Source organism: Pezoporus wallicus, unplaced genomic scaffold (genome assembly GCF_028554395.1).
Source record: "Pezoporus wallicus isolate ANWC-B61680 ecotype Strahan unplaced genomic scaffold, APGP_CSIRO_Pwel_v1 contig_8705, whole genome shotgun sequence".
Classification (NCBI taxonomy): Eukaryota; Metazoa; Chordata; class Aves; order Psittaciformes; family Psittacidae; genus Pezoporus; species Pezoporus wallicus.
Window position 1 is genome coordinate 3,005,803 of NW_026638439.1, and position 13,777 is coordinate 3,019,579.

The following is a 13,777-nucleotide window of genomic DNA, read 5'->3' on the forward strand; positions in this document are numbered from 1 at the left end:
TCACAAGCTTGAGTACAGCCAGCCCCTTGCCCCTGCCAGGTGGTCTTTCATGGATTCCTTAGTAATAGTCCCTCAATCTGCAGACCTGAATCAGTCCATCCACTCTGAACATTGTAATATCAAGACTGGTGCTCACAATTGAATTTTGTAGCTGGCTTTTTTCTGGACAATGAGCTGAATGACAGGCTCAGATCCTAAAATCTGGTCACCTGGGGAGAGCATGAATATAGTCAAGAGCAGGAGAAACCTAAGCCCAGCTTGTTTTTTATCCGAGCTTTCCAGTAACACGTGACGGGATTGTTTGCTTTTTAGCCAGGTCACAGCAGTAAAGTGTAATCTGGTCACAGCCAACTGAATTAGCTGGTAAACTTGATCCTGATGAGAGTCAAAGCATATCCAGGGATGCGTGTATTTGTGAACAAGAAGGGAGTAATGTAGTTATGTAGAACTGGGTGGCTCAGGAAGAGGTACCCCAGCAAGCCTAGCAGCCTTTGAATCTGGATTTCTTGGCATGTAGAGGGCAACTTCTGCTCCTGGCCTCAGCAGAGTGTATAAATAACCAATCTCTCCTGGTGATGGGCTCCAGCACACAACGTAGGCGTTGCTGTTTGGGCAGGGCAAGTGGGATGCTGTACTATTTACACAGAAGAGGGCATGGTTCCCTTTCAAGGAATCAGAACAGCAACTTTTCCCAGTGAAAGTCAAGTCTGATTTTATTGAAATTCCTCTCTAGGATTGCAGGGAAACTGATAGCTCCAGTGAAAGCTGTTAGGGAATGTGGGGAAATCTATCGAGCTATCAAAACACTCCTACTGTTTTCTGTGCCCTAAATGTTGATCTCTGCTAAGTATAACACACAGTGTGTTATCCTTATGGAAACAAAAAGATAATTCAGTGCACTTGTTTACACAGCACAAAGCTTTAGGGCAAATAGCAAGCATCAGGAATGCCAACCTTACTGAGAAACTTTGGAGTGTTTATTGGGGATGAGGAGGGTCAATTCATGCTCACGCACATGCAGCAGGTGCTGATGGAATGACCCAGCATGTGGAGTCCCTTGTCCTCCTCATCCAAAGAAATTTTGCCTACTTCTGTCTTGGTTGATTAAGTCTTGGTGAGTTGAGCTTTTCTGTTGTACTGTGTGGCATGATAAGTACTAAACCTGCACTAAATCTCCATTTTATTTTGCTCTACAACCACATAAATGACTTTGTTCAGAGTCCAACTCCAGGCACAGTGTTTAATGCTGGTAGGAGTACGATGTACTGTAAGGTTATGGATATGTAGTTGTCCTTCACTCCAGTGACTACATTGCCAGAAGGTCTTGTGTGTGGTAGGTGTTGATTGCTGTAGGTATGTCCTCAACAGGGCACAGCAGCAAGTCAGGTTTGTGTGTGGAGCTGAACTGTCATCCCACTGAAAGAAGTGATTAAGCAAGAATGCAGCTGCTTTCATTTCCAAGTTGCACGTTCCTGATTAAACGGGCTGCTTGCTGAGTCCTGATCAGTTCAGCCCAGTGGTTTCTGACATTGGACTAGCGGTCACAAACTGAACAGTGAAATGAAGCCTACGAACAACCAGTTGGCTTTTCATTGGAAACTGCCTAGAAGGACCTCCAGGGACCCCCAGGAGTTTGAGAAGCTCAGAGAAAAGCCAGCACTTGGACTAGGAGATAGAAACATTGCTTTGGGGGATGGCTCTGTAAGCTTGTTGTGGTGTGAGTCTTTCTAAGTATTCACAGTGGGTGAATGGGTGGAGTGATCCCTTACACATCCCTTGAGTGGTGGGCTTAGGAAACAGTACTGTGCAAATCCCAGTGGTGAGAAGGGGGAAGAGGAAGCTTGCTGTCTGTCAGTGTCTTCCCATCTGTGAAATGATTGCTCTAAGCTAATGCAGTCACGCTAGCTGGGAATTGAGCTTTGATATGCGAGTATACAGCTCTTCTGGAACTGAGTATTTCAGCTTGAGTATTTGTTACGCTGCACTTCTCCACCCTTTGCAGTCCCTTTTCTCTCTCACTGTAGGATTACAGGCCGTACAGGCATCCAGAATCTCCAGCGGATAAACTGTGCATCCAAATAAGGTTCCTGATGAGGGGTGCAGAGGCTCAGAAAGCTGGTGGGGTGCACAGTATGTTTTCCTCCCCGGCATCTACTTGGAGAAGCAAAATGCAGCTAAAGCTCCCTGTGTAAATTCAGCTACCCTTTGAGGTCCTTTCAGCCTGCTCCATGCGTGCCCTGGGAAGTTAGGTTTTCCTAACTTCAGGCTTCAGTGTCCAGGTGCCTGAAGCCATGAATCAGCTGAGTCAGCAGAGAGCAGGCAGCTGACTGCCTCCCAGCATTTAAGCTCAGAATAGTAGTTTTCAGAGGCTCTCCAAATGGAGTCAAACTATTGAATTCATTGCTCTAGTTAGCCTGAAAGGTCCTTAGTAACACCCTGAACCGGTACAGTAAATACGATTGGATGTACACTGGCATCGGCAATTGTATTCCCTCGGGAACAACACGTCAGCTGTGATCAAGATGCGAGATCTTGGTCTGTAGCCCCTGAACAAAGCTGTCTAAATCAGTAGCTAGCAGGCCATGGTCTGCAGGTCCTCAGTTGTCCATGAAAGTCTTCCAGGAGTTAAACAAGGTGAGAGAGGAAAAGAGTTTATCTTTGGAAACAGCTGGGGGAAATGGACCATGGAGACTTGGTTCTCTAAGCAGAGCAGTGGAAGCTGAATGCCACCAGACGCTGCAGGGCATCGTGCTAAATATGCTTGTGATGAGCATGCATGAGATGCGACAGACACAGCCCTAAAGGAGCTGCCATTTTCATCATTTTGTTTGCTTGGTTGGGATATTGTTTTTGAATAAGCAGCAATACATTCTCTGCCATCCTGGATGCATGCCAGGAAAAGTCCTAAACCTTTCTTGCTAGCATCTGTATATAATATAAAGGGTCATTTATAATCTCTGTAAGCCATGATGGGGCCTTTCATCACGTTGTCTGAAGCCTGTTTGCATTCTGGAGACTGTTCTTGCTGACTTTTGGTTTGCAAAGAGAAATGTTGGGGTGGTTTTGTCTGTCTCTCGTCTGTCATAGTCACTGTGCTATGATATCTACAGTGAGTTCCAATCTGTGTATCCTAATAGATGCATTTGTAGGAAAGCTATGCTGTTTATGGGAAGCTAAGGGTGTGATGTTTTGCAAATGGGAATGTACCTTTCACTCGTAGGTGGGTACCTCTGTAAACAAACTCTTCCGCCTGCTGGTGAAGAGAAATATGTGTTCGTGTGGCATTATTTGAGTGTCTTTGGGGTCTGAACATTTTTTGTGATCCACGCTGTGGTAGTTCTGCTTTAGAGAAGACTTTGGGAGTGCTGGGGTGGCAAATGTTGTGGTACTTTATCACTGTCACTGCACGCTTGGTGCTCCTGTTCAGGAAGGTGGAAGGTTGTCTCTAGATTTGAGTGCAGGATCTGTTACTCTACCATGGGCTATCAGTCCTGTTTGCCTAGCAAACCCAAGTGATGGCTTCAGGCAAGGAAAGCAGTGAATGGAGAGCCTTTGGAAGCTTCTCACTTCCAATAGTGATTGCTTGCTTTTATAACAGGTTACTGAGCAGGTCATCTAAAGTTACAAACCTGGACAAGTATTTGTTTTCTTCCCCCACCAATGTCCAGGCTTCTGTTCTGTGGACTGTAGTGAGAGAGCAGCCTTTACCACCAACTGCTGCTCAAGGCTCTGTCACTAGATTGTAGCAAGGTCTGTCCAGCATGTCTCGCCTCCACAAAAAGCTTTTTCAAGGCAGAAATGACAGCATGACTGCCAAATTCCTTGAGCTTGCAAGGGGATAGTTACCTGAACAGCTTATTCCAAGGACCAGGTAGAGCAAAGGTGCAAGAGACCTAGTCAGACAGCAGGAGTTTTGGACTCATTTGGAAAGAAAATCAGCAGCCCCCACTGAATGAAAGCTCTGGTAAAACCAGCTTTGGAAGCAGCCTAAAATAACCACCCTTTCTTGCAAGCTTTGACAGAGGCAGCCTGCACATTGCCACCTCTTTAGCTCCAGATCCATTAATGTAGTGCTAGACTCCCAGGCTGGCTGAAAATAATCCTTGAAGGAGCAAGATGATATTAAATGTGGTCTATGCAAGGGCAAGCTAAAGGGAGTAATGGTTAGTCTCCAGTTTCTCCTCAGGAGCTGCAATTTGGAGCTGCCATTCTACATTAACCAGAGCAGATAGGCTGCCAGATTCCTTCTGGTAATCACAGGGTCTGCCTTCATAGCTGCCTTGCTTTTCTGCATCGTGCTGGGGTATGTGGTGGTGATTGTCTTTGTTCACCTTCCCACCTCATTTGCCTTCAGGACTATGAAGTTCTCCAGACTCGGCATCATATATGGAGGGTTTTGCTCAGAGTGCAGTTGAATTCTTTTGGTTTTATCTGACAGAAGTCCTTTGTGTGCACCCAAGAAGGCAGGACAGGTTGTCTTGGAAACCCACCAAAATCAGGATTAGAGTGAAATAATCAGTGTAGGGTAATCCAGCTCCACACCATGGAAACAGAACTTCATCCCAGATGACTGATGAAAGATGGTAGAAGGCCAGAGGGACACAGTTAAGGCATAGTATGTGTAAATAAATATTTATTTGGATTTCATTGACAAGCCAGACAAATGGTCTTAACATGAGGGGAGGCACTCAAGTCCTTGATAATTCAGCTGTTTTAAAACATTTACTATCTTTAGCTTGAATTTGTTAGTATTTGTGCCCCTTTATGCTCTGTTACATGTTGCTAGCATTGCTCTTGTGTTGGGACTGATGCTTCTCGTTGCTCTTGCTATTATTGTGTCAGGTTCTGTACGTGTGCAGTTTGCTTTTCCTGACATGAAATGCTTTGGCCTTGGGGCTCGTGGGTGTTGTGCTTAAAACAGACTCAAGGTAGATCATACAGAGCTGTGGCTTCCCCAGCCCTGCTTGACTTGCCCCTTCTCCTGGCATGAGATGTTATCCAGCAACACCCGTCTCAACAAACCCCACAACTGAGGCTTAGAGAGACGAAATGGCCAATTGCGCCATGTGTGCATGTGAAACAAAAAGGAAGACTTCACTTTGAACTGTCACATTTCTGGTCTTTAACTCCTTTTTGTCTTTGGGTTTTGCCCCCTAAACTTTGAGCAGAAATCATGTTGGACCTGTTAAAAGATCTGCTGTCATCATGTGATCTGAAGCTTCATTAAGCTTCTGTTTTTTCCCCCAGTTTTGTTCTGTGATGTAGATGTTAGTAGAAGCATTTGGGTACTGTGGTGTCTGATCCCTATAGGTACACCACAGATCCTCAATAAAGCTGAGAAGTGGTTCTCCAGGACCTCCACACCAGCCTGGGGTCACCTGAGACGTGACTGTAGTCCATGCTTCCTGATGAGGAATTGCAAGTGGGTTTACAGTGAGCAGGAGCGTTGTCTGCAGGGAAAGCTGCATGGCTCTGCCTTGGTGTTGCTGTTGGGGTCGTTGGCACTGGGTAGAAAGCCACCCTGTCTCTGGGTTCCCAACTTCTCTGGCTGTAGCTGCGGCTCGGTGAGCTGCTTGCTGGCCCCAGCTTGCCCATTGTGGTCTGCAGCACTCGGCTCAGCCGCTGGCGTTGGTACCTCCTATTCATGGAAATGAGTTATCCAGAGAGCAGGGAGCCTCCTGTGGAGATGGAGTGGGATCCAAAAAGGAAACAAACCACAACAAATGCTGTAAATGGCAAATACTAGAAAAATTAAACTGCCGTGGGGAAGGTGGGTTAGGGAAGGAGGAGGGGGCCTGCAGGTACCTGGTCCCACTGTGCAAGCAGTTTGATTTTTAGTATGCAGGGCTGGGGAGCCACTGTGATACTTGGAGAAGAAGGGATCAGCTGTACTGGAGGCTCTTGCTTTAAGAGGGATGAGGAGCTAGGACTCCTCTGCATGTGCCGGGAATGCTTACACAAGCACTTTGTGTGTATTAGAGCACAAGCTGGTGTGTCTCTGCTTCCCACTCGTGACCCTGGTTCTGATCCCCAATCAGTAAGTAAGTGGCTCTGGAGCCTGTTAACTGTGCTAAGGTACAAGAAGCAAAACCATGAACCAGCATTTGGCAAACATGAGTGATGCTTGCAAGGGGAAAATGGAAGTATCCTTTCCCCCCCCAACTCAAGCATATTCTTCAGAGAAGATGGAAGAGGGTCCTGATTCACAGGGCTGACACTGCAGTTCCTCCTCACGCACCTTTCAATGAGGAGTAACCTCACTCTTGTTTTCCTGTGAGGCAGCATAAGACACCAGTTCCTCCCTTCTCTGTGTTTTCTCTTGCCCATTTTTCATCTGTAACCTCACCAGGACAGCAATATGACTTGCTTGAGCTGTGCTGACAATGAGCTCCACCACACCAAAAAGCAGAGTTTTCCAGCTCAGACATTCTTTGCGGAATGATACCATAACAAGCAGGATGAAATTAAGACCAGTACAATGGGAACTGACTATCAGGAGATTTGGAACACTTCTCCCCCTTTCCTCCCCCACCCTTTCTAAAGTCCTATTGTTTATGATAACAGAACTAAATTATGTACTATAAAACTTGGGCCTCTGAGGACCAAGCAAGAGGCGTTACTGGATCTCTTGTGGTTCAGGTTGGCAGAAGCAGGGAATCTTTCTGCAGCTATTGGGAGGAGAGGGTGGGGTGAGAACTGAAGACTGCAAGTTAGGCTAGCTATGGCTGGCAGCAGCAGCAACCCCACCCCCAGATACTTGCTCTGTGTTTGCTGCAGTGTGATGTATATTGGTTCAGCTTGCTGTCTTCCGGGGGCTAACAGTGTCCTTTCTCTCTGCAGGCATTGGTGTCACTATACGGTTACACGGACAGTTTCCTGCCAAGTGCAGAATGGGTCAGAAACGGTGATCCAGCGAGTTTATCAGAGCTGCCGGTGGCCAGGACCTTGTGCCAACTTAGTGAGGTAAAAATCTTCATGTCTCACCTTGCCCGCATTTTCCTCCACTTCTCACGAAATTGGTTAGCTTTGAAGGACTGGGTAGAGGGTTGAGATCAATGGGTCAGATGGGAAATCCAGCTTCGTGGTGGCATAACCAAAGAGTGCTGCTTGTGTTAGCTGCGGAGCAACTACCCATGAAGGTAAGTGGACTATTGGAGACAAGCTGTGTGAGACAGTTTAGCTTAGGTTGTAGTGCCAGTCTGTGCTTCTCCACATAGGAGAGTGCTGTTAGTCAGGTGTAAAGCTAAATAAATGTAAGGTCCAACAGAGTGCAGTGTGACTGAACAGGGAGAGCAGGGGTGCTGGACCAGTGGCACTACGTGGCTTGTTGGTGCCGAGTCCTCCTACTCGGGTCTTCAAGAGTATATTGATCAGGTAAGGTAGAAAGCTTTGATCATATTCCTTGCAGCTGGTGATGGATACAGGTAATGTGCCCTGTACCTTTCACAGTGGAATTTCCTTAGAGTGCTCTTACTCCCACATCTCCATATCCTTTAGAGGCATGCATGAGCACAATGTCTTCTCTCCCTAGATGAGAAACAAAGCTCAAGAGACATTGACTTGTCAAAAACTTGGCCTGAGCCTGCTTTGCCTTTCTATCATTTACAGTCTTGAAACCTACCTGCATTCACCCTGAGTGAAATAGCTATCCCCAGCTACCATCTTTCACTATGCAAAATGTCCTTGTGTTGTTGAGCTTTGCCTTTTCTGAAGGACATTCTTAGAGCAGAATAGTGTTACCCACCCATCTGGGAACTGGTGTAAAAAACCCATTGTGCTCTAAATTTGCACCTAGCTTCTCTAACAATTTCCCATGTAGACAAGCTCATAATTTAGCTCACAAAGCTTAGTCATTTTATTGGTGTTATTACCCGTTCACCCACAGGGCACTGAGTGAGGGCCTCATGTAATTGATAACCTAGCCAGAATGTGGTTGAACTTCCCACTGAAATACCCAGAGACCCACCTTCCCAGACTGTTCTTGTGACTCTTCATCTGGAATTCACATTTTCCATGTGGCAGTTACCACAGTTGGTTCTCCAGTTTCTACTTGGCCAGTGGTCAGTGGGAATTTTTTCACTTGTAATATATCTGCTTTGGTGTCTCTTTGGTCTTGTTTTATGCAAGGCTGTGGTTGAAACACTTAATATTTTACACTGTCATGGCCAAACTTCTGTGAAGCGTTTTAATTTCCCAGACTTTTTATGCACATAATTGTCATTAGAAACTTGTGAGCTTTCACCTTGTCTCCTAAACTTGCCAAAAATCTTGCTTATTTTTCCCTGCTAACATAACTATAGTTTCATAAGTACCAAACAATTGATCATGTTACTAGTAAAAATCCTTTTTATGGGCTCCTGCAGTTACTCATACACATCGATTCTTACATTGTTAACCCAGAGCCTTTAGGAGTGGTGTGTGCTCTTGTGACATTGTTATTCATGGAACTTTTCAGTTTCAAATGGAGTTTGGTTCATTTGCCTGACGAGTCCAATTGTTTGGAGACAATGCAGACTTTTGGAGGCAGCAGACTTTTCTATGTGAAAACATGGAAAGAATCTGGGGTTATTGATAATTAAGGTCTCAGCTGGTGAAAACTCAGTGGACAGGAGCTGTGTTTCTGGAAGGCAGTTCACCTGGAGGTATGTAACAGATGTGTAGATGTGGTGCTTAGGGACATGGTTTAGTGGTGGATTTGGCAGTGGCAGGTTAACAGTGGGACTTGATGACCTTCAAGGAACCTCCCAGAAGAGTTGGAAGGATGCTAATGCTCTGTTCTTTTTGCAAGTGGGAGGAAACGCAAGCAAAGTGAATGGCACCCTTCTAAAGAAATGACTGTGCTGTCTGTCCTCTAATCATGCCCCATATGATGTTCCTGCATGAAGTAGAGAGAGACCTTGGACATCTCTTTCTCAAGGACCTTTAGAAAGCTGCTGACAAATGCTAGAGGCAATCCGTTTATCAACAACGGTAAAGCAGGAGTGACACGTGCTGGCTCCTGATAACTTCCTGTACTGCCACCCTACAAAAGGGAACACGTAGCAATGAAGTCGAAGCCACTGACATCCTGAGAGCTGAGTGGGTTTTTGAAGTTATCCCCATGCCAGACATCTTTTATAAGTGGCTGCTTGTTTCCAGCAGTGCATCCGAGTTCTGAGAACAGAATGAAACACAGCCACTGAAAATGATGGATCCTGTGACATGGAACAACTGTGGGCAACATCTGGTAACCCTGAGTCATGTTGTATGGTTGAGGTGCTGGGCCTACATGCTAACCTATCAATATTATGTTGCCAGCACCTAGGGATATGTGACTAACTGGCTTTCTGTTGCCTCGGAGTCAAGCAGAGGTTGATGTATTTTTTTTTATCCTCTTTCACCAAAATTAATATTGTCTCTTTAGGAGATGCCAGTTTTTTCTCTGAATTCAGATGAATCCAATCTCCTGTTTTCAAGTGAAAATTCCCAAGGATAGCAACAAGACAGACAGTCCCCAAAGTCACAGGGCAGTTGAGTCCCTCTTTTATTCAGCACTTCACTTGCTAGTGCAGTTCCTTGCAAGTTGTGCTTTGTTTTCTTTCTTTTTCTGCTTAGAAAGTGGCTTTGGAGGGGCTTGTAAGCTTACAGCAGCCACCATGCTGCACAGCTTCTTTTGGCAGGTCTCTGAAGACTCCTACAGAAGATGAACAGAGCAGAAGACTGAGGTTCCCTACTCCCCCCACTTCCTCTACCTGGTAGTTTGAGAGGGATCTTTACCTGCTTTTCCAAAACAAAAACCAACCAAAACTCTATCTTAGCATGTCTGAAAGCTTTGGGTGATACAGGTCTTTGTCTGGGAGCTGTCCTGGTCATGGGATTTGTGTCTTGGGGGGACAGCCCAAGTAGGGACATCTTCAGTAGATAGCTTCAGCAGGGGACAGCAGTGTGCTAGTATCAGATGTGATGGTGTCCTGTGCCAGTGCGTTGCAAAATGCCAGAGAGAACTTAATGCTAGCTTCATGGAAAGGGAAACAGTGAATCCCTTCTATAGGTCACCAGCTCTTGATTGTGTTCCTGTAATATGGAGGAGCTTCTGTATTTTCTCTGTGGTTCTTAAGGATTGCCTGCCTGACTCCGTCTGCTCTACATGACAGTGTAGCAGGAATGCTTCACATGGCCAATGCTTCATTCCCATCAAACAATGTTGTTTCTGTTTCCTCTTTACCTTCTCCGTACTAGTACCTCTGCCTTCAGGCTTTCTGGAAGTTTAGTTTCTAGTGATATCGACTTACTCCAGGTTTTGTAGTGGCTAAAAATGTTTGTGCTCTCTATATCCCTGTGGTTGTTCAGGTAATATATCTTCTTTCCTTTGCCAAAAAGACAAACAACATCTGGGCACCTTGTCTTTTTCTTTAGTGAGATTTCTGGTGCTTGAGCTTGAAGAGGGGCACAGACAGATTCACAAGATCTTATGCATGACTGTAGGCAATGCAAAATGTCAGTCAGCCATTGGCATTAGTTTGGCTTTATAGTATTTCTCCCAGCTGCACTTGAAACAAACTGTTTTCATCTCCTTGTTTGCAGGGAGTCGGTATCTGAAGAAGCTTTCACTCTGCCAGCACCCATTATCGGGCTGCTCACTAGCTAAAGGGACGCCAGCCAAAACCCAAGGCATCTCTCAGCTCGTGGTGACAGCTGAGAGGGGCTCTCTGGTAGAGACTCAGCTTACAGCAGACATCGGTGTGGCCAGACAAGGATTTAATCTATTTCCTGTCTCCCATTCATTCGTGTTAGGTTTCTTTCCCTTATTGCACAAACTGCAGCTCAGGGTCAAGCCTTTGACAGAGGAGGATCCACAAGATCCCCAGCCCAGCAGCTTTAGTGATGTCCTTGCTCTCTGTTCACTTGCTGTTGGGCAGCTGGCAGCTGTACTTCTGCAGGAGTGTCATCATCTTGGCTGGGATGGGATGAGCTGCTCTGTTCTTGCCCTCCACCCCAGACTCTTTATTTAGCTTGGGTGCTGAGTTGCTTTGGAGCAGTCTTGGCTGGAGACTTTTCCCTCAGCAGATCTATTCTTGAACTCTTTCCATTTGTGTAGTGAAGGCTTCAGCTTCTGCACGCCATAGGATATGCCTTTGCTTTGTCACGTTACGAAGTGAACAGGCAACTTCCCAGCAGCCTGGCTGAAACTCCTGGTGTACTTAGAAAATCATATGCCGTTTATCTGTCTGAAGGAAGTGATAAAGTCTTGGTGTTTCAATAGCAATGTAATCTCTGGGGCTTTGCTGCCTGGATGGTTGCACCCACCTCCCCATAAAGCCAGGCATCTGAATGGTAACCCATCTCCTGAGCAGTCCCTTTGCTGCGGCAGCTAATGCAGAATGCTGTCATGCTGAGGATGCTGCGCTCCTTGAGGCTCACTGAGCAGGGTTGGTCTCATAGGCCAGGCAAGGATGAGAGGCCTGCTTCCAGTTGGTGCAGCTTTCCTGACTTCTGTGTCTTCAGTCAGGTTATGCCACCTCACCTTGAAGATGAGGACAGCACTTCTTTTGACTTACTGTGTTTTATGACTTTGAGAATAAGACAACTTCTTGCTATAGCCCAGTTGGCCAAAATCAGCCTAATTTTCATTACAGTATTTGTGCATGAATGTTGAGGTCAGTGAAACAGTGTCTTGAGAGGTAGGTGACTGATGAACAGCCAGGCAGATCACGCACTGTTATAGCCTTCAGAAGACAAACATTTTCTGCTTCAAACTGTTGTTGCTGTGAAAATCCCTCTCTCATTTCTGGAAGCATGCTGCTTGAGAGTGATATTTGTCTCCTCTCCTACTTGTCTCATCTGAGAAAAATGAATGTTCCCAGCAAAGTTTTGTGAGGTTTTTATCCTGCTCTCTCTTGCTGTACTCAGTGGTCACATATCTGTCTCACTTTCTAGACTTTAGGCATCCTGTCTCTGCAGCATTTTCTGGCTTCAGAATCTGAAGATTCCCCTGGAAACCCATAACTGGCTTGTACAGGGATGGGCTTACCTGGTCTTCTTCCTTCAGCAAGAGCCATTGGAACCCCAGCATGAAGTTACTCATCCATTAGCTTCAAACACCACTGAAAGGTGGGGAAGTCTGGGCTCTGATGCCCTTTCCAGCTGCTAGTTACTGCAGGTTCTCTCCCTTTCAGTATTCCTGCTGGTTTGGCTTATCGCAAATGCTGTGTGCTTTTGATGACATTGGCAATTGAACTTGCATGAATTAATCTTGCTTTTTGGTGGGTTTGAACTTTGGATTTTCTTTGTTGTTTTCATTTAACACATTTCTTCTCCCAGAGGGGTTCTACAAGCTAGTTTACAGAATAACAAAGAAGGAATTCAGCAGGCTCATCCATTTTGGTCTTTTCTGCTTTTTAAGACTGTTGCTACAGGGTCAGTAGGAGAAGTTTGGGGATCTGTCACCCACGAGATTGGCCTTTAGCTGATGTTTCTCCTCAATTTCAGAAGTAGTAACACCATAGTAAATCCTCTGTTTCTTTCTAGTCAATTGAATAATAAATTCCAGAGCTTATTCCAGTGCATTAGGAATTAGGATTGCTGTTCGACGTCTTGTTACACACCATCTCTTATGTGTTTAATTCTGTTATTTCTCTCTAAGATATAGAGTCATATGCTTGGAAAAAGATTCCTACTCTCCTGTGCACACAAGGATGTAAATGTAGGATGAACTGTGCTCTTGTGAGCAGGATGCATGGGAGATCTGGGTGTGTAAGGGGTTTGAGCTGTAGCACAAAGGCACGTTCTCAGGTTTGGGAGCAGTGTGGGTGGCTGTGTGCTGCTGGCTGGGCACAGGTGGAGGGCCATCTGCTTTGCAGGCTGTGCTCGGGTCTCCTCAGGCTGCTAGTGAGGGCCTTTTGATCTCGCAATGTAATACATGCTGTCTGGGCACTCTTCCTCCTCGTTGCTATGGCAGGGCAGTGCTGGTCTGGAGTAGCACTGAGATCCCATTGTTAATGAAGACAGGAGCTGATGATTACTCTGGTGGCACAGAAACATCTGTCTCTGTGTCCTTTGTCTCAGGAGTGAGAGACTGTAAACTGCTCCTGTGTACAGCTTGAGGAGGGGCTTTTTGTAAGTTTGTGTTTTCTGGGTTTTAGACTCTCTAACTTGTGCAAACGAGACATGCTGAGAGTTAAACAGAGACTTCTTCCTCCCCTTTGGCAAAGGCAGAAGATGTACAGTGGCCTCCAACATATTTGCAGCTGCAGGTTTTGTGTTTTGTCCAGTGTCTGCAGGAGCATGTTTGAAACTCCTGGTTATGTTCTCCCCTGGGGAACTGCTGCCTTTGTGCTGGAAAAGTTGGAGCTGTGGGAAAGAAAAGAGTACAGGTCTCATTCACAAGTGATGGTCTCTGCCATGCTTGTGTGTGCAAACGTGATGGCCAAGGTACTCTTTGTCCCTGTGTCAGCTGTGGCACTAGTTTGAGGTGAAGTTACCTTGCCTGTTCTGTAGAGAAGCTATGTGGTGTAATGGGTGTCTGGTGGGCTTTGAGGGGATAGTTATGGTGGTCTGTCTAGAGTGGGGATGGTGATGTTCAGAGCCAAGTTCTTGATAGCTTCTCTGAAACAGGCTCTGTTTTAATGCAGAAATAGCACTTTTTGGAATGAAAATGATTGTGCCCGTTTGAAAGGCAATATGCCAGTTAGATATACAGGGTTGGACCCACTGCATTGATGTAGGATTTGTTGCCATAAGAATAGTAGGTAAAAGCAAGCTTGGATTCCTTGGTTTCCAGATTCTTTGCCAGTCAAAA

General features: G+C 45.8%; 1 protein-coding gene across 8 annotated transcripts in view; it reads left to right on the forward strand.

Moving 5' to 3' along the window:
• The window catches only part of COL26A1 (collagen type XXVI alpha 1 chain), a 172,119-nt gene that overhangs the window by 19,505 nt on the left and 138,837 nt on the right, over positions 1-13,777 (forward strand). For all 8 annotated transcript variants that reach the window (XM_057410751.1, XM_057410752.1, XM_057410745.1 and 5 more), the window contains exon 2: positions 6,841-6,963. In XM_057410751.1, the coding sequence (XP_057266734.1) occupies positions 6,841-6,963 (123 nt within the window). The remainder of the gene's footprint in view (positions 1-6,840; positions 6,964-13,777) is intronic.